The sequence below is a fragment of the Triturus cristatus genome, chromosome 1_2 (assembly GCF_964204655.1).
Source record: "Triturus cristatus chromosome 1_2, aTriCri1.1, whole genome shotgun sequence".
NCBI classification, from domain to species: Eukaryota; Metazoa; Chordata; class Amphibia; order Caudata; family Salamandridae; genus Triturus; species Triturus cristatus.
The window spans coordinates 710,954,465-710,976,111 of NC_140580.1; the positions used below are offsets into that span (position 1 = coordinate 710,954,465).

Consider the following 21,647-nt stretch of genomic DNA (forward strand, 5'->3'; position numbering starts at 1 on the left):
TCCAAATGGCTACCTCCAGAGCCAGCAGTGGAAGGGAAAGGCAGGTCACCATGCATAATTAAAGATGCACTTTAAAAATCGAAAATGAAATGTGGTTTTCCTTCTGCTCTGCTTTCCTAGATGAACAGTGATAAGCAGAAAGGAGCTATTTATGGCAACACTTTTTTTCATGGTTTAGCTAAATATAGGAAATACAGAATTGCTCTGCAAGTTTGTACACTTTCTTAGCTACAATGTTTTTAAATATCTGACTTGTCTTAAACCGATTCTAATATCTTTTGCAACAATTATCTAATTGCTTTTGGCTGTGATTAATTAAGCACTAGAGGTTCTAATTTTTTTTACAAAAATCCTCTTTCACATGAAAGGGCAACACACTTATGATTTAAACATTTTGTGTTGAGTGATGGTGTGGCCATGGATTATAATGAATAAAGTACACCCTGTCATACATTTTAAAGATATTGCAAGTCCCCTCAAAGTTCCATGATCCTTCAAGTATCACAGCAGTCTGCCTGGTCCCTCTATATGGTCACTGAAGTCCTCAGTGATTTGTAATATCCTTACAATGTAGGGGCTTAGGATACTTCCTCCATATATTATAAAATGCAATACAAACATTTACTAATGAGCTCTTGTAATAAAGGTACTACAAATAGTGCATGGGTGAAAATCAGTAGTTAGTATAGAGACCTTACTCAAAATCGAATGGAAGCATTGAACACAGAACATGTTTTAATTTGGACGGAGATGCAGTATCCTAAATTTGTTGTTGACAATAATACATGTAGTCCTATGTACTAATCCTTGAGTGACCACAGTTGGGTGCTTACGGGCAAATACCTTTGTCTTCACGTCTTAAATTGTAAATGCAATGTACCACAACACATCACCCCTGTCATCTTCCTATCTATCCAGCCGTTCAGCTGTCATAGTGTCTATTACCTAATGTACTGCCATGACACTGAAACGAATTTCTAGTGGAAATTCTTCATTCATAAGTAAATATAAAAACAAAATACCAACTGCCCCACAGGAGATGTATTTCCAGTTCAAAATCTATAAAAAAAAATAAAAAAAATGATTCAGCTATCTGCACAGGTTACATATAATACCAATGAAACAATAGCTGTTTATTGTGGTACAAATGGGCACAGACAAAGGAAGAATCGAGCAGTGGGTGGCTACCTGACGTCAATGTACTATGTCGAAGTTTTAACTATCTTTACCAAACTACAAATAGGATGAATATAAAGCATGTCAAGTTGGGCCTTGTTACACGTCAGGTGAGATAGGTATTTATGGAAATGTTGAAAGTTCATACTTTTTCTAATTAAAAGGAGGACCATTGTGTCAATAAGAACTGAATGACCATATAAGGTCCGAATTGATGGCTGGTAGGGGATGGTGGCAGAGGGGCGGGGTCAAAGGGGGGGTAAAAAAAAGATAATAAAGACTAACCTGTGAATGCTGCCACCTCTCCTCCCTCCTCTTCTCTCAGACCGAGAGCCCCAAGGCTTCCAGTATTTCCCAGCTGAACACGACGCTGCCTTACAACAGCATTGTGATTGGTCTGTGCATCATGGTTCAGCACTAAGAGAGGGACTGCGAGCCTGTGCAGGTTCTCCACCCAGGCTGTACAATACAGCCAGTAGAGAACATGCACAGTGCTCATGATGGTTTGGCGGGCCCTAGATGGCCAGCCAAACTGTCATGCACACTTATGGTGCAGTCACCACTCCTCCCTCTGTTGGTGTCACACGAGCCCAGCCCAGCCCTGCCTGACCTAACATGGAGCTTAAAAGCAGACTAAAAATAAAATGTGAATAAAATGTTGTTATTATCACTTTATTTTTACTTTGCTCTGCTCTTAGAGCAGTGGGGCAATTCTTCTCCACCTTAGATGATGAGCCGCCCCTGAAGGTCCTAGGAATAATGGCACACAGGAACGATGTAGAGGCAGACAGAATGTATGACGTTACAACGCATACATTTACAACGAATGCCTTTACAACACAGTTTTTTTACATCGCAACATCCTTTAAAACGCATTCCATTACATCGCATGCCACTACATTGCATTTTTAGAAACTACCTTTACAACGCATTCCATTACATCACATAATACCTTTACAACTCATACCATTGCAACGCATACCATTACATTGCATTCAAGGTAAGCATTGGATAGTATAGGGTAAAAACTACTATTCTAACTCCAGGGGGTGCAACAGTAGTGTAAGTGTTGGATAGTGGAGGGGTAAAAATTACTATTCTAACTCCAGGGGGTGCAACAGTAGGGTAAGTGTTGGATAGTGTAGGGGTAAAAATTACTATGCTAACTCCAGGGGGTGAAACAGTAGGGTAAGTGTTGGATAGTGTAGGGGTACTGTGCATTGTAATGGTATGCCTTGTAATGACATGCGATGTAATGACTGCGTTGTAGTGACATGCGTTGTAATGACATGCGTTGTAGTGACATGCAATCTAATGACTGCGGTGTAGTGACATGCGTTGTAAAGGATGTTGCGATGTAATGACTGCGTTGTAAATGCAGTGCGATGTAATGACTGCGTTGTTAAGGTTGTCTCCTAGGCAGACAGCCCCTGTCTTCAGCAATCAAAAATTATTGGTACCTAAACAGACATCTGTCAAATGTGCAGAACACATGGCACCGAATTATGGTGGACAGTTAGCAAAAATGGTAGACATCAAACACTGTTTTGCAAATTCAATTGTTGGGAATGTATTTAGTAATGAAAGAAAAGAAGCATTCTGCTTTGGAAGTTTGTATTTTTGCAGGAAGACACATTAGTTATTTGTTTATATTTTCTTTGTGAAAATATTAAATGGTTTAAATAGAGGAAGAACTTTTTTATTTTAAAAAATTAGTAATTACTAATCTTTAGCATGCACACTATAAGGTGAATATCTTTGGGTGCAGGTTAGTGCATATTCTTACAATCTATCTACTTTTAGCTCCGCCTTTCAGATGACGTAACATGTATCGTCCATTTTTATGTAAAACGGTTTTAGTGCACACCAAGCCCCAGAGTGTGCAACAGCATTGTACCATAAAGTTGCGGAGATGTACAAAACAATACACGAGATTTGGAAAGAAAAGCATCAGAGCAGTCAGAAGGAAAGCATTGAATAAAGTGAACAGGTACATCTTTAGGAAAAGGCCAAATTTCAATATCAACCTACACTCTTAGAACCCTTCTCAAACCTGCAGAGGATGGCATCAGTAAGGGTGTGTAGAGATGCTTGGAATGTTGAGGTGACTAATAGCTGAGAGAGTGTAGGCAAGAGATAGCTATAGGGCATAGTAACTTCAGTACGGGGGCTTAATACATATAGAGGTGGTGAGATGACTACTGAACAGACGTTTTCTAATTTCTTTTTGGAAGGTACTGTGTAAGGCAGTTAGAAGGAGCTTGAATGGGAGGGAGTTCCATTTTTTGGGGGTACAATGTGAGATGGACTGGGAACTGTTTTTTGAAGCAAGTGGTCTCTACGTCTGTGCCGCAAATCCTTGCTTCATAGGTAACTTATTCCTCATCACTCCCCCAACCTCTCACCCTACCACCCCAATCTTCCCTCCAAAGCCAAGTACTGAACATGTTTGTACTTTTGAAGATCCATCCCGCACTATGAGGAGACATCAATGGTACAGTAGGACCAGAGTGATGTGATCAAATAGCTGTGCACCGCCGAGCAAATGGGCAGTTGCAAGAAGAACTGACTTGAGGGCTACTATAAGGGCATTGGGTATACTGCTGAGAGGTTGTTTGCCATATTCTAGATAAGATCAGAACTTGAACCACACACTTGATGTCAGCCTTCGGGGTGAGAATTACAATACTATTATATAGTTTGTGATGGTATTGGAGCATTTAGCCCTGCTATTGAAGATGAAGATTCAAATCCAACATAAAACTCAGGATTGAAACTGGAAGCAATGTCCATAGGAGTGATGTTGATCACCAGGACTGGGTCACTAAGTCTGAGGCTGCTAAGAAGAGCAAGAATTTAGATTTTGGAGGGTTGAGTCTGAATTGCTGTTAAGACATTCAGATTTGTTTTTTTTTGTATTGCTTGGGATAGCTGAAAAATATAAATCTCAAATTAAACCTTCCCGTACACAACACACTACATATGCGTTGACAACATGTTCATGGTAAACTTCTCTCTATTTTATATGCCATTTAACTAAGCAGCTGCATGTGGATTCTGAATAGTGTGGAAGACTGAGATGAGCACTTAGGAGACTCCATAATGCATCAAGATGGGGGAGAGGTGGAGATCCAATCTACATATGATTGAGTAATTGCTCAGTTAAGAGTTGAGAACTTATTACTTAATGCCTGGTCAGTACATTAGGGTGTTGAGCATGGTACTATGATCCTCTGGATCAAAGACCAGGGAAAAATCTAGAAGAACTAGAAAAATGAATTCCCCCTTATGCAGAGACCATCGTCCCTATTAAGGATCATGCCAGTCTTAATACTTCAGCCTGGTCTGAATTCAGATATGTAATCATTTAGTCCATTGTTTCAGTAATATAATACTTACTTTGGGATGCCACACAACTCTATATGACATTAGCTGGAAACGAAAGACTGGTTAAGGGCCAATAGCTCCAGAGGCCATCACTGTCAGTAGTGGCTTTCCATAGGAATGTGTCAATTTGACAAGCTAGTAGGTATTTCAGAAGCTTAACAAACAAAAGAGGAAACAGGAGGTAAACAAAATTTCGTCAGAAAATGTCAGCGTACTACAACATCAAAACCTGGTGATGGAAGCTGGAGATTCTGTACTTATAAGATATATTCAGTATTTATATAATGCTGAGAAACCAAATCAGTTCAGGGGACTCCTCCAAATGTTTTATTTGCTTACCACCTAATAGTTCCCTTAATGTACATACTAAGAACTAATTTATAAAATATAGCAGCAGGTTTACAGATAAGTACTATTATCTGAATAGGAAAGCCTTTACATCACAAAAGGTGGACAGGCCTCTACCCATTGATAACATTATAGGAAGCAGCGGTTCCTCAGTGGGAGAGCTGGAGCATTGCCCTCCATCTGATCTCGAGCTGCAATGAGCCATTGGATTGCATAATTAATTTTAAAGTATTTTGCATCCCAGGTTGAGGCACAACATTGTACGGGTTTCTGGCGCAGAACCAATCCTAATGATTGGCAGGCAGCAGGATTAAAAAGGAAATACGCCCTGTGCCATGAGCGCATGTCAGGCTGGACAGGCCTCTTATTGAGGCCAGCTTGACATGCGCATTTCAAGCCTATCAAATCTACCTTGTATTAGGGAGAGCCGAGAGGTGCTCACCGCAGTCTACTGTCTACTCTGGAGCGCTGTGTTCGTTGCCCCAGCCAATCCTGCTGCTGCTCTCATGCTGCTATTATTATAAAACAGCATGAGAGCAAAGCCTGAATTGGTTTACAGTAATGGTCTGTTCCCGTGCTTTCTAGTCAGCGTGGGGGCGGGAGCATTGAAGAAAGTGGGCAATCACTGTGTGACTTAATTTTTAAGGCACACAGTCATTGGTCATGAGTAACATGCTCTTTCTCTTTGTGCATAGTTCAAGTGGCTGCACTGTGCACAAGCGTAAAGGAAGAGATCGGTCACCTTGCCCCGCACGTTTCAAGCCTGCAGAATCCGTGCATGTAAGCTCTGCTTGAGAGAGGCAGTTAAGGTATATTCTCCTTTGGGAACAGCGATCACATTTTGGAGATATTTGGTAAGGGATTTTTTTTTTTAAATTAAAAAATACAAGTAAAATAAAAAATAGTTGCACTATGGCTATAATTGGTCCTGCTGAGCAATTCCATTGAAAAGTTAATTGGTGGGTAAGAGAAGTGAAGTAATCAGTTTTTCAATGTGCAAACAAATGTGGCTTTAATTTATGAAAAGCTACGCCCACCTCTTTGAAAAGTCATCAGCTGCCCCTGATTATAGGTACAGTTGAACTTGTTCATACCATTTATCCTTAGACATTTTATTAAGAATGGTCGTTTGCTGTTCATATAGTGATTGCCAAACTCACAGAAACTCATTGCTATAGACAGTGGGGTTTGAAGCCCAAAGAAAAGAGGCACAGAGAAATAATAAAGGGGCCTGTGAAATAGATCAAAATAACGCCCAGATGAATCGGAGTTTAAAAAAAATGAAAAATACTGTTTGCCATAAATTAAAAAGAAATTCACATGTTATACACCTTGTCATGAGGTCAACATGTTTCAGCACTGCTGCATATCTACAAAGGATCATGCACCTTCTGCAGGACCTGGGCCCCTGTGTGTTCTTATACTCATATACTCATAACAATGTTGAAAGATTCTCACTTTGCTCTGCTTTCTACCATCAGAATGAGGAATAGGGCCCCAGGTCACAATTCATGATCCTACATCCAGCCCGGCATAAACAGACCTCATTGTAAACAGCAACGCTTGAATATTTAAGGAGTGTTTAAAGCTTTGTTGATTCATTTTCTTTGTTGTCTCATTATTAAAATAAAAAAGGTACTCCAGATTTCAAATGTGTTCTATAATTTTATATTTCAAACCAAATACAACCATGTTAAGTAAAGATTTCAAAAATGGCACTCAAGCAAACAAAACTGTGGCCTGGGGCTATTTTATGTCCAGAAGGTAGCTTTCAAATTCACAAAGCACTTCTCCTGTCCAATTGCCGGTGCACATAAGTTGAAAAGAGTTCCCCCAAATATAAAATGGATTGTGCACTACACATTGAACCACTCACATTGTGAAGTTAGGGGCTGGAACTCAGCTCAGATGAAACGTATCTGATAAATGAACATTGCTTTGTGCTAAAGACTGAACAGGATGATGTGCCTTTGGTGGAACATTTGTACACCATATTAAAGTAGATGGGTAATCTAAATGAGGACCTGAACAAATTCGTCAAAAGGGTAAGTGACCCCAAATACCCTAGCATGTTGTTCACAGTGCAAAAAGCAGTAAGAGAAATCTTTTGCCAACTGAATAAGTTTCAGTTATGAATGCCCTGTTGCGAAATAAAAAAGAGATGGGCACTATGTGGCGTATTTTCAAGACTGTCAATGCACTGAAATAGTTTATAGCTCTAAAACTTGAGGTACGCTCACTCGCATCTGAGGCATGTTGGACAACAAATTGTAGTTTTACAAAGTGCTAGCCGCTGTTCTGTACTGGACATTGCTTCAGTTTTCAACAACATTCTGTGCTTGTACTCTGGCCATTTTGGAGAAGGACAAGTAATAACACCATTCAAGTGTACATTAATGCCCAAATAAAAGATTTTAAAAAAACTGTATTTTCTGTAAATTATATCCATGATTGTACTTTTATTTTATTTTTATTAAATGCATTGTTGAATGTATGAGAACATAATTTAGCAAGTGCCAGGCTCCCAGTTGGGAACTAGAGCATTTCAAATCAAGTCATATTTACTGGGGATCATAATTTTCTTGTAAAATGTTCATTTATTGAAATGACTTTAGCCTTTTGCTGTGGGATGGAAAATACAGAGTGAAACTTGCATATATTTACAGTGCATACTTGTGTTTCTCTTGTCTCCCAAAAGTAGTAGTGAAGTTTTCTGAATCCAAGTTTTACGTGGACCCGCACACCTATGAGGATCCCTGCCAAGCAGTGCATGAGTTTGCTCGTGAAATTGATGTCTCCAGAATAAAGATCGAGAAAGTCATTGGATCAGGTATGATGTGTCCACTGAGGGGAGGTTTGTGTGTGTGTGTATATGTGAAGGAGCCGGGCCCGTATGTTCTAGATCTGCTCTAGAACCTCAAGTCAATGGCACTTTTTCTCAGCACGAGAGCGTGGAGAGGAGAGAAAGCATTAACAATGTCAGCCAATTCTATTTCAGTTCTCTGGACCCACAATAATCATAGACTACTAATTAAGATTAGTTGATTTATTACAAAGCCAAAAACAACTGGACATACAGACACCTCAAGATGAGGGTGTAGAAGTACATCGGAACCAACATGAAGCCAAATCTACGAATAAGATTGAGACGTTGCAGCATGCACAAGACAATTAATTCAAGAATCAGGATACTAGAGATCAAGAAACACGACTCCAAGTCCCCTGCATCGAGGGTTGGTGGGAATGTAGCATTAATCTCTCCCTACACTAATTCTAACGTGACATCCCTATTTAAGCATTCTTCGAGGCAGGATAGGTTAAGATGTCAGTGTGTGGGCTCTACCTTAGAAGTCTCTCCACTTCAGTTGGGTCAAGCAGCATGCAGCAACTGAGACAGAGCGCGTTCTATGATGCTCTCTCTCAAAAGGCAGGGAAGAAGTTGGGCTCTTTCCCTACTTGCAGTACTCCAATATCACAGGTGTCTTCCCATGATTCCTTTCAGGTCACGCCATCCGATCAGACCTCATTCTCATAGGGGGTTTTCCAAAGGACAGGGATTGCTCCCAAACAGTAACACAATGACCTTGATTCTCATGCCTTCTCCGGTGAGAAAATACAACAGTTCTCCTTATCTGCATTAGCTCCCAATGTATGCTCTTCTCTCCTTGCCTAACTCCTAAAATAAAGATATTATTCTAACTAACAAGGGCACTTCTTCCATCCGCAACACAAACGTGAGAAAGAACAGAATCTAACATGCACATGACATTCAACTATTAATTTTATTGCAAGAGCTTACAGGGACAATGTATTTCAGGCCTTCAAAAATTCATGACATAAGAGAAATGGAACATGATCTTTTCCTAGTTATATAGAAGTTGAGATATATAAAGTCAATATCTTCATTTACATATAAAATAACATGATGAATGAGCACATTCAATAATAAATGGTTGTCAGTTGCACAACACGAGCATTTCAATTAATGTTTTCCGTGGGTTGCATTTGATTCTCCACAATACTTCTTCACGTATCCTACATTTTGGCCTAAACACATCACATTCATGTTGTTGCGTTACAAGATCCTAACACGGAGGTTAACACGAAAAAAGATTATATGTGATGCAGCCTACACATGTGATTATAATGCATCCCTACAATGAAAAATTGATTTTGTGCTACATCATATGCAAATGTGATCTGGTTTGTTTATTTCTTTCTCGCACGTTCTTTCCATTTACTATTCACTTTCTTCCTGTACATCAGCATCTGGTGGATGGAGAACTGTTCGCTGAAACTAAACGGAGATAAAACCAAGCTGATGCTTTTTGGGGAACAAGCCAGCTCTGAAAGCAATGCTCAGTTGGCCAGAGTGCCTGGGAACTCCGCCAACCCCCTCCTCCCCCCAAAAAGCTTGGGCATGGGGCTGGTTAGTTTCTTATCCATGGAAGTCCAAGCAAAAAAACTAACAACATCATGCTTCAGCATGATGAAAACCCTAGGCAAAATTCTAGACCAGCTACCCGTACAATCCAGAAGAACAGTGTTCCAGGCACTTATTCTTTCCCATGTGGACTCAAATCTATTCTCATGAGTTTCCAGCTAGTTCAAAACATGGCAGCAAGGGCCATCTTCAAGCTACCCAAATTCACTTCGTCAAAACGCACCTAGGCCAACCTACACTGGCTTCCAGTAGAGGAAAGACAAAAATTTAAGGCATCGTGTATAGCACACAGTGGAATGCCCCACATGGGACCCCCTTTGATTAGGGCCCTTTTGTCACCCTACCCCCCCTATAGACTTTGAAATCCTCCAATGCAAGACTCCTGATGGTCCAGCGAATTCAAAGGACCAGATGGGGGGTAGATCCTTCTCTCACATGATCCCCAAACTATGGACCTCAATGCCAACTGAGTTAAGAAATGAACCCAACCAAACCAGATTCAGAAAATGTCTTCAACCTTGGCTATATCTGCACTACCCTCTACCATGTACCGCCACAGATGATCACGGATGCATGCTATGACTCTCGCAGCACTGGGAAGTCGTCGGGTGGCTGTGCACACTATAAATATACAATACAAAGCAATACAACTTCTTGTCCCACGGTTTATACATCAACATCTTACTGATTGCTGCTTAAAGGTTATGGGAAAAGCAAGAATGGGAGATAATTTAAGCAAAACTTTGGATCAGGCTTCTCCACCTCGTGAGTTGTTGGTAGTGCTTCAGCTACCTGTGAGTATCTCTCCTGTGTGTGGCCCAGTCTACTGAATTAGAAGCATTTGCTTGGCTGAATTAATATGATCTTGATTTAAGGTAGTTTTCCTTTGTTGGGGTCTAAAATTGGTTTCCAGTAGGTGCCTATATAGATCTCCTTTGTGAGATGTTCTCAGGAGGGGATGGATTGTATTTACCTTCCCTACACTCTTCTGCACACCACTAGGCTATTGCTGGGTCAGCTGGTGTGTGGAAGACAAGGTACTATTTCAGCCCTTCATAATTCTTTGTCCTTTGCTCAAGGATTGTTTAATCTCCATGTACTCTTCATTTGCTATGCCTGGAACATTTTACCTTACAAAAGTTAGACCTAAAGAATTCTAAATTGGAATTGCATTATCTGGTGATATTATAGAGTGCCACATGACATATGCCTGCAAAAGAATAGTTAAAAATAGAAAACTGGTTCATCAGTATCTCATACATACTCAATACAGTCCTGTTGCTGAAAGGCAGCACTCCTGGAAAGGATAACAAAATGGTATTACAAATGATGAAAAATAGGTTTTTCTCCCCTATTTCTGAATTGACCCCAGTGACGCATTAGGGGTGCCATGAATATTGTTAAAAGCATGGCCAATGGGTCCCCCAGCTGGGTAGTGAAAGGAAGTTATAATTGTAGTGAGGTGGGCACTGCAAACCTGCCAACCCAAATCCTTTGCAGCAATGGCCCTAATGTTAGTTGTTATATCTGACATCCTTGGCATGATTTTCCCCAAACGTTTTGCCTTCACTCCTCCTGTGTTACTGAATTTATTTTTGCTGGCCTTAGGACTCAGTGCCCTTTCCCCACTGCTAAGCAGTGCTAAAAAGCCTGTGCTCTCTCCTCTAAACATGGTAAAATTAGCTTACACCCTACTGGCTCATTTAATTTACTTAGAAATCCCTTGTAAAGTGGTACTAGTTGTACCATGGGCCTGATAATTAAACACTACTAGAGGGCTTGCAACACTTATTGTGCCACCCACATAAATAACCGTTTTAAACATGTCTCAGACCTGCCAATGCAGCCTGTGTGTAGTTTACAACTTCCATTTCAACCTGGCTGAATAAACCTTCTGCCAGGCCTTAACTTTTTGATACATATAAGTCCCCCCTAGGATAGGCCCTAAAAAGCCCATAGGGCACAGTGCAGTGTATTTAAAATATGGGAAATGTACTTTCAAGTTCTACATGCCATGGTAGTGAAAAACTCTTACATATGTTTTTCACTACTGCATTACCTAGCTCTCTGATAGGATAATATAGGTTACTGTATTACATTTAATAAGTGCAACCTTTTGATTGGGAACAGGTAGGAATGTCAAGTATGGTCTCTAATGAATTGTAATTTTAAACCCTTTGTAATAGTAAAGTCAGATTTTAAGTCACAGTTCTCAAAATGCTTCTTTTAGAAAGCTGTATCAAAAGGAGTGGGAAAAACCTAATATACCCTTGGAGGCTTGGGCGATAAAGCTAGAAAAAGGTTGAAGAGTGACTGCAAGGGATTTTGTTTATAAACTTAGTTCAACAGTTCTATCTAGAAAGATTATTTTTTGTTCAACCCTGATTAGTGGTGAACTAGTGATTAATCAAACATTAAAAGTGTAGTAATTTTTGGGCGGACAATTGTCACAAAACCCTGGGCGGACTTTTCTTCAAAAACATATATTTAATATATACATAAATATAAACAAGGGAAGTACAATTGGAATCAACCAAACATAGTGCTGGAGGTATCCCAAATTAACCTACAAAGCAACTGAGTGAACATCTATTCCATGAATCAACTAAGGAAAACGATCTGACAAAACAGAAAACGGTTCCTTAAGATCAACAAATGTGTTAAGATAGACGTTGCTGTCGACGTTTTGGTCTGTGTTGGTCTGTGTTGGCAATAAGACCGTCAAACCATTTTCAGGACGTGAGGTTGATTGTAAAACCGAAAAATATCCTTATTAAATTTCTTTTAGAAAGCTGGCAATCTCTTATCCAATAATTTGGTGCCTGCAACCTGTATTCTTGGTTACATGACTAGGTGTAGTTGGCAGTTGAGCATTGTGTATTCCTCCCAGATGGTATCACAAAGGAGGTTTAGGTGTGGGTACGGTAGGCCATCCTGACAGGATAGGTTGGGCGGGGCTATAAACTACCACCCTTTCTATTCAAAGGAGTTGCCTCAGCACACTAACAAAGGATTTCCCAAATAGTTTATTGTCACTGAAAAAGCCACAGCAGATGGAAGGAAAATTCAGAACTAGATGTGGGAGGAAGTCTAGAAGTTCCTCCCACTTCAAAACTGGCACCAGGTATAAAAAACTGGGCTCTCAGACCAACTCTTCAGAACACTCCTGGGAATGTGGATACTACAGAAGAAGGACTGCCCTGCTACCAGAGGACTGCCCTGCTGCTAGAGGCCTGCCCCGCTGTCTGAGAAGGAAGACTGGACCTTTTTCCTTTATCCCAGGCTACCTGAGTGACTCCAAGTGTCAGGTGGCTGACTTGTTGACTGAGCTATGGGGACATTACAAGAGCCAGAGACCTCCCTCCAACTGCCCAGCTGGCCTGCTGCAACTGGACCCACAACTGGACCGGCCTGAGCTCTGCTCACCTTTGCAAGAGTGAGTCCCTGATCCCCAAAAGGCGCCTCCTTGGCATCACAGTGCCCTCCTCTGGACACAAAGGAGAAATCCTGAAGTTTTGGGCTCTTTGTGAATGGGCTTGTTCACACTGAGATATTGTCGCCCACTCTGATGAGCCCAGCTCTTCGTGCTACAGCAACCGCCAGCCATACCGGCAATTCAAGATCCGCACTTCGCTCTACAGCATCAACAGACAGCGGCGACCACTAACGAGAAGCTCCAGAAATGACCGTCTGCAATTCCTGACAAAGTCTTTGTGCTACAGCGACAGCTGTCTGCGACACTCAGGCTACACTTCAAGCTGCAGCGACAACCATCCATGATCCTCTCCCTACTCCTCTCGACCACTGTCACCGTGAACTGGAGGATGCGCATCAGACTTTGAGAAGATAACTTTCTAAAATGGGACTAACCTGGTTCTCATATCTGGCTCACGTTTCATCTCAGTCAGACTGAACTTGAGACTTTTCCTCGGTCTAGCATGACCACATGACCGCGACTAGTGCTTTGTACTTTTAGATGCTATACCTACTTAAATCTTTGAAATTGCATAAATCTAGTTCTACTGATTGGCTTTTTATTACTTTGGCATCAAATAATGTATTACATTTTATTCTATTTTTCTAAATTGGTGTGGGATTTTTCAAGTGCTGTGTTTTAACTATATTGCTTTTTGTGTGCTGCATCAATACTTTAGACTTTGCCTCAAAGTTAAGCCTGACTGCTTTTGTGCCAAGCCACCGGAGTATTAAGCACAAGTTCATTTATTGACTTTTGTGGTTCACCATGAAAAGAACTGCGGTTGCTGCTTGATAAGGGTTTATACCCCTTAACCAATAAACCAATTGCGCACATTAGATATACCGTTGAGTGCCCATCCCCTGAATGACAAGTGAGACAGACAGACAGACACACATGCACACACATATACATAGGAAGACACAAACAGACACAGATTCATGAGACTGTGATACTTGATGTGTGCCAAGTGGCCTTCATGAAGGAAACTTTGCATCAAGAGGAAAACCTCTGAGGTACTGCATGGAATGTTTATATGAACAAGACTGAGACCCCTAAAACACACAATTGCCACTTTCCTGGACTGGAGGGATGTCACTTTGTAAATTTGCAAATTCTGCAACTCAACTAGACATGTTAATGCAATTAGAACACTTCTATCATGACGTTAAATAGTTATAAGACACACTTTTTCCCAGCTTTATTTCCTAAATGCCACACTCACGTATTGAGCTAGGCCATTATAGTGCTGTTGCTCCCTATTCCAAACCAGAACAAGCTTTGTAGAGCAGATCATTTTCTTGCCAATATCAAATAGGCTCTACCATCTCTTTTCTCCCCGAACTGGGGCCAACTCAGTAAGGTAATATAGTTTGGACTACTCACCTCAACTATCCACTAAGGGCCTGTTTACAATTACAAATCATGCAGAGCAACATTAATTAATTTCACCTGATTACTACTGGTTAGGTTTATAAGCAACAGATTTTAACAGGTTTGGAAGAAATTGACTTGATTTTTCATCGCATGAGACTTTGGCTGCAGCAGTAGGTGTGTATCTGTGTGTTAAGCTGGCACTAGCAAGTGCAATAGCAGCTCCTTGTGCTGGCCATGCCATAATGGTAAAAAAATGATCTTGGATATTGACTTCTAGCTCACTGTCCTGTAATATTTACGTCCATCATGGCTTCATTACATTTAACCTTGATTTTCTTGGCTACCCCACAGGCGAATTTGGGGAGGTTTGCTATGGTCGGCTGAAGCTACCTGCGAAGCGGGAAATCCCTGTGGCCATCAAGACCTTGAAAGGGGGTTACACAGAAAAGCAGAGGAGAGATTTTCTAAGTGAAGCAAGCATAATGGCACAATTCGACCACCCAAATGTCATTCATCTGGAGGGTGTGGTTACCAGAAGTATGTGGGCCGATTGTTTCATGAGTGTTGTGAGTAAATTAGGTGCATCCAGTTCTGTAGACATGTTTGTGCCTTGTGTTTATTTAAACTGTACCAACTATTGTTTTTGCATGATATGGGTGTAAGAAAGTGCAAATAATTTATTTCATGAGATGCGTTGAAAATTGTGTAAGATTTGATTTCTCAAACGGTATTAACATTTGTTTTTGGAATTGGTGTGAGCCCATACCTCACATTAAAATGTTACGCAAAATACAATTGGGGGGACTGGTTTGAGGAGAAAATGTCTCGTGCAAGATATTTTCTTCTCAAACCTCTGAAAAGTATTGCACACAATTGTGTAAACGATATGATAATAATTTCATTGGGTCCACATTTTGACAAATAGTTTTCTCTGACAATGTCACTGCATGACCAATGAGATATCACCTTAAATTTCTTCGCAATGAATTAATTACTTGATACTGGCTCCCTGTGCAGTTCATTCCCTAAAAAATGAAATATGTTTTGTGATAAAAATTGCTGATTCAGTTAATCTATTCCAGGGGGGTCCCCAAGGTCATTTTGGCCACAGAATAGACATGCTCAGAAATCTATAGTTTTACGTCTATCCTGCTAGGCACTCACCCTCCACATCTTTTCCCATGGCTTAATTTGTAGGTAAATTCTCATTCTCAATTTTTTCAGGTGGAAAATTCAGCCCACGGCATACTGGGCCCGTAAAACAGAAGTGCCCTGAGGGCGTAACTGGCATTTGTGCCTGCTTTGTGCGCCCTTGCGGCACTCTGGTATTACAGAATGGGCCGCTGACACTTGTGTGGCCCCTTCTGTAACACAGATAGCGCTAGCACATATGAGCACCAGCGCTACCTAGAGAGGGTATTCCCTCATATGTATGGGGGCATGGCCCCACTAAATGAGGGAATCTCTTTGCCTCTGCGCCTGCACCATATTACCGACGTGGGCACAAAGGCAAACATGCCTTTCACTGTGCCTCCTAAAGGGATCTCTATGGGGGGGGCAAAGGGGGCCCCCTTTCAGTTGGATGTAGTCACTCACTGCACCTGCCTGCAAAGAGATCTCTCGCCCCTCTTGAAAGTGCATGTGGGTTGATTCCTGCCCTGGGAAACATGGAGCAGCAATTAAACAGATGCTATGCATGTGTCTTGAAAGCACTGCCTTGGGGCAGCACGAGTTTGACACTGCCCTGAGTACAGCACATTGTTCCTAATAGGGTGCACTTTCCTTATTTGCACCCGGTGCACCTGCTTTAAGGTGCTCTTTGGAGCAAAAGGGGAAGAGTGCGCCCTATCTGTAATAGCACCAAAGGTATGCTTTTGTGGTGGCATAAAAGAATCAAACCCTTACTTAGTAAATTCATGTTAAACAGAAGTAGAAGCCAAAAGAAAACATGTTACACAACATTACCTTGTTATGCTGATACTTTCCAAACATGTGCTTCAATTTCGTTTGATCACATAATCAATAGTGAATTTCTCTGTCGATTTCAGAACTAGCATAAAAATAAAAATGTATTAACTGACCTATTTGGTTAAATAAAAATGTCATCAATCAAGAACTATAGGTAGGCCAACATGTGATGTATCATCAGAAAATCCTCCCAGTACGAGAATTACCCATTACTTCCCACTTTTTCATTCAATTCTGGTATTGTAACCCTTAGAATAATTTTACTAATAGACCCAGTTCTTATAGATGATCTGTTTCAAGATACATTTTTTCGTTTAAATCTGTTTTATTAGAAGTTTCATTAACAAAAGTAGACATTCACAGTTGTCATTACATGTTATTACATTTTCTCTGTTTGGGCATATGATCAAATATAAGTAATGTTGCAGTACCTATTCCAGTGTAACAGCTGCCTGTATATGGCATTTACCAGTATCTCCTGGGGTTCTACATAACTCTCTTGTTCCTCTCTGCTGTCCCATGTGGAGCTCTTATCTCTGGCAATGTCCTGTTGAGGTGCCTGTCCTGGCATCTGTGTAATGGTCTACTAACTTGGGAGGCAGGTAACAATGTGTGGGACAAAGAAAAACAAACAGGTGACAGTGTAACATGACTGGAGCAACACCTGATCCCGCACTAAATATGTCTATTTACTATCTGTGCTCTGGAATGTGTAAGCGTGTGTGCAAATGTGTACTGAGAGTGTCTCTCATGCATGTCTGCTTGTAACCACCCCAATGTCTGCAATGGTGTTATGTTCGGCCTGGAAGTCTCTTAGGATTGTGTTCCAGTTTGCTGCAATTGAAATCTTGCGGAGGCCCAATGTGTCTTCCAGGTTCAATGCTACAATTTCCACCTTTGCCCACACCTGTAAGAAATCTTGCCAGGCCAGTCCCTGAGGGGGTTCAAGGGATTTACACCTTTTTGTGGGCATCCGCTTTGCCACTACCATTCCTATGTCGATAAAACGGGAGGTCACCCTATGGTGCTTACTCCTGCAATATAGATGTAGAATACAGGTCTCGAAGGGGAGCATGCCCTCTGTGCATAGCGCCAGGGCCTCCCCTACAGCACTCCAATATCCTTGAAGATGCAGGCAGGTCCACAGCATGTGTAGCAAGTCCGCATCCATAAGACAGCAGAATATGCAAAAGGCATTAGTGCAAGTGAAATATTTGTTCATCCTCGCCGGTGTAAGGTACGCTCTTTTTATAATGTACTGTATTCGCTGAAACGCGAATTCCTAGGAACGTACGTTGGGGTCTCCAGTACATCCTCCCACTCCTTGTCTGTAAATGATAGATGCAGCTCTTCTTCCCAGCGCTGTCTCAGCGGTGATAACTCTATTGAGGTATGATGTCTAAGTGAGGCTTCAAACCACTTTGTAAGATGCTTGCCCTGCCCCATAACATGCAGGTATTGGATTGTTAGGTGAGTCAGAGGCTTAGTTATCTTGTCGCCCCATTGGCTAGTTAAAGCCGTTAATATCGAGCGATGTAACAGAAATTGTCCCGGATGCAACCCTCCTTCAGCCATAAGTGTGGCACATGGCATTAAGGTGCCCTCCCTGTATAAGTCTCCCATGTCATGGATCCCCACCGCACCCTATTAGTGTAATTCCGCCGCCGTCGTGACTGCGCGTCTTCTGGTTGTGCCCAGTTATGGCAGAGCAGGCGCATATGGCCTCGCACTTCGGGTAATATACAAGGACTAAGGGAACAAGGGGGGTGATAGTTACTGTGTCAGATAAGTTGCGGCTTGCCAGCCACCAGGCCACCCATTGCTGTTTCGCAACAAGATAACATTGTTCAATGTTAGGCAACACCAGGCCAGCCCAGTTGGTCGGTAGGTATAGTTTTTTGATGGCTACTCGGCAGCGAGTATTCCCCCATAGGAAGTCCCTGATGGTGCTCTCCAGGGCACAAAGGAAGGACAGGAGAATGTGTGAGGGCAGATTGGTGAAATAATATAGAAGTCTTGGCAACACCACCATTTTGATGAGTGCCACCCAGCCCATGAACATCAGCTGGAATGTGCTCCAAAAAGACATCTGGGACCTTGTAGATGTTACTGTCCTGTCTAGGTTGCCCTCCACGAGGTCCGCATGTTGGCGACAAAACCGCACTCCTAGATAGCGGAAGGCATGCACTCGCCATCAATACGCACTCCATTGAGTTCATATAGGGGGTCCGGACCAGTATGATCATATGGGTAGAGGAAGGATTTTTCTGGATTCACTTTCAGCCCAGACAGGGCAGCAACGTCTCCTAGAGTGTGTGACAGCGAAGGGGGGACCTCCCTAATGTTCCTGATATATATGAGCAGGTCATCTGCATACAATGGATTGTGTGTACGCTGTCCCCCAATGCAATGCCCTATTCCGTTCCCCTCTGTATGATAACCTCCGCCAGTGGTTCCATAGCCAATGAGAATGGTAATGGGGATAATGGGCATCCCTGCCGGGTTCCTCGCCCCACTTTTATCAGAGCAGAGATGTACGGTCTTATCCGCACCCGCGCTGTTGGTTCCCTGTATAGTAGTTTGACCATGCGGATGAAGGTCTCTACGAACCCATATCGCGGCAACGTGGCAAATGAATATTCCCAGTTCAGAGAATCGAAGGCCTTCTCAAGATCTGGATCTGGTATCAAGCCTCTCAAGTAAGGCCATTGATCTGGTGAGTACCTGGCTACTCTAAAAAAGCGCCTCAAGACTAGTGAGGTATTGCGCGCAGGCACAGTTCCGTTTTGAATGGCATTGACCAGGGTGGTAGTAGGGGTGCCAATCAGTCAGCTAGGATTTCTGCTAGAATTTTGTAGTCTACATTTAGTAGCGCCGGGGGCCGATACAACGCTAATTCAGTGGGGTCTCTATCTGGTTTCAGCAACAAGACCAGGCACGCTTCGCGGAGCGACAAGGGGAGAGTTGATTCATCCAGGGTCGCAGCATATAAAACGTGCAGCCAATGGAATTGTGGTATAGGCCATCTAATATTAAGCAGGTAGTCCATCGGGTCTGGGAGTTTTGCCTGTCGCTAGTGGCATGATGGCTGCACGGACCTCTTCAAGGGCAATTGGTGCATTGAGCTCCTCTTTCTGTTCAGAGGTAATCATGGGCAGTCTTATTGTGTCAATAAGGTATCTAGTCGCGCTGGATCATGCCGGACTGTGGGCTCATATAGCACTGCGTAATGTCGCATCATCTCTGCATCGATTTAATGTTGGGTGTTTACCATGTGTCCCGCGTTCGTATGCAGAGCGTGTATGGGGTGTCAAGACTGCTCCTGAAACAGAGCCATGCCAATAACTGGCCCGTTTTGTTCGACGTTGCAGATGTGCACGCAGAGTGGGCTGCGTAGTTCAGACATAGAAGTTGCTCTAGTAGTTTGATGTGCTAACTGCGCACTGTATCTAGTCGTTGCATGCCACGGGAACTTGCCACTGCCTTGGTCTTGTAATGTAAGAGCTCGTGTTTGACCCTGCTAATGGCATAATTTAAGTGTTTGTGAATATTCCATGTGAGTCCAAGACTCTGCTCCCTGATGACGACTCTAAAAGCATCCCAGTCTGTTAAGGTGCTTTTAGTGAAATCCTTGTTAGTTTCAAAATACTCCACTGCTGCGATGAACGAAAAACTGAGTCTTTCAGCACTGCTGGTGAGAATAGGCGGCAGGTTTGCATCCCTTTTGAGCTGCATGTACTGTGAGTTGTGGTCCGAGTGTGTGCGCCCTAGGTATCCAACCAGACCAAACAAGGGAAGCATCAATGCCGATCCCACCATTCGGTCTAGCCTGACGTGTAGTCTATGTACCGGGTAGTAATAGGAGTGTATGCATGTTTCAGGATTCCATGCACACCATATGTCTGTCAGTGAACAATGGGTTAACCAGGCAGTAAATGTCTGGGTGTTCGACAAGGCTGTAGTACATTTCAGAGGTGGGGATGATCTGTCCAGAGTAACGTCAAGTACCAAGTGGAAGTCGTCTCCTATTAACCAATGGATCCCGCTCCACTGGAATAGAACATTGGTCAGCGTGCGCAGAAATGAGGCTTGATCAGTGTTACTGGCATTGCACTGAGCCCACCAGGATGCTACGACTGTTTCATCTACCCATCGTGAACACATATTGACCTCCCTCATCCACCTGCACTTCCTCTACTACGTATAGGGTCCCTGCTTTTACCCATATCACCACCCCACGTGCCAGGGTTGAGTAATTAGTGCTAAACACTTGCCCTCGCCAGCGCCTACGGAGGTGTCCAGCCTCCACTTGTGTTAAATGAGTTCTTGCCGGAGTGCTATACTGGTGGATCTGAGTTGTAGGTATGAGTATATAGAATAGCAGCACGCAGGTGTATGTATGCTTCTCACATTCAATGTTATAATATTTATATGCTTCATGGTGAAATCTTTTTACTGCGTATGGTGCTTCCGCAGTGTGCACTTTCAGAGCATGTTTTAATACATCAGAGTGGTCTTCTGATAGGGAATCGGGTGCTCACCCGGCGCTTCATAGATTTGAAAAGAAAAATGGAATCGGGTATCTGAATTGGAACACATATAATGTACGGAGTGCAGATTCGTAACATATCTTTTGAGGTCTGTGGCGTGACAGTGGGCAGACCCAGCAGTGGAGTCCTCTTCATGTTGAGACTGGGTGGACTCCACATCTTGGTCAGAGGTCTGGTTTAGGACTCGGATTGCTGCTGCTACATTGAGAGCTTCTTTCCTTTCCATGATGATTTGCTCTGGGTTGAAAACAGCTGATGGTGAACTAGAGTGCCTGCTTGTTTCCATCTTATTCCTTGGTGATATGCACCCTTCTGCAGGGCCTGCACTTTTCAGACAGTCCCAGGATTCCGATGGTGAGTCAAAGAAACTGGTGGTGCCCTTTGCTACAACCGTAGCCGAGCTGGGAACAGCAGAGAATTGCACAGGTCTAGTTTGCAGAGATGGAGCTTCACGGTTTGGAAGGAGCGCCGTCTCTGAACTCTCTGTACTTGCGCCATGAATTCAGGAAAGAACATGATTTGAGTATTTTGGACCTTGATTTCATTCAGCTTGAGATCTTCTCTCATTATGGCATCTCTGACCCCATAGTCCAACAGAAATTGTCTGGGTTTTGTGTCCAGAGGCGGCTTGCGAGCTGGCACTCTGTGCGCACGTTCCACTACGAATTGTGGTGACAGCACGTTTTCAGGCAACAGGTCTCTTATCCAATGTTCAACATAAGCTACAGTGTCCTGGCCTTCCTCCCCTTCTAGAAGGCCCACCACTCTTACATTGCTCCGACAGGAACGCCCTTCTGGGTCTACTAGCCTATCTTCCAGAGTGTTCACCTTAAATAGTAGAGTTTGCAGCACAGTTGTCTTTGCATGTGTTGTTGGCTCTAGTTCTGCCAAAGTGTGTTCATTGGTGCAGACTTAGTCTGCT

The 21,647-nt window shown here is 42.6% G+C and overlaps 1 protein-coding gene across 1 annotated transcript in view; it reads left to right on the top strand.

Moving 5' to 3' along the window:
* Positions 1–21,647, top strand: part of EPHA8 (EPH receptor A8) — an 876,683-nt gene that overhangs the window by 776,344 nt on the left and 78,692 nt on the right. Inside the window, exons 9-10 of the mRNA XM_085608587.1 lie at positions 7,610–7,741; positions 14,559–14,744. Coding sequence (XP_085464713.1) covers positions 7,610–7,741; positions 14,559–14,744 — 318 coding nt within the window. The remainder of the gene's footprint in view (positions 1–7,609; positions 7,742–14,558; positions 14,745–21,647) is intronic.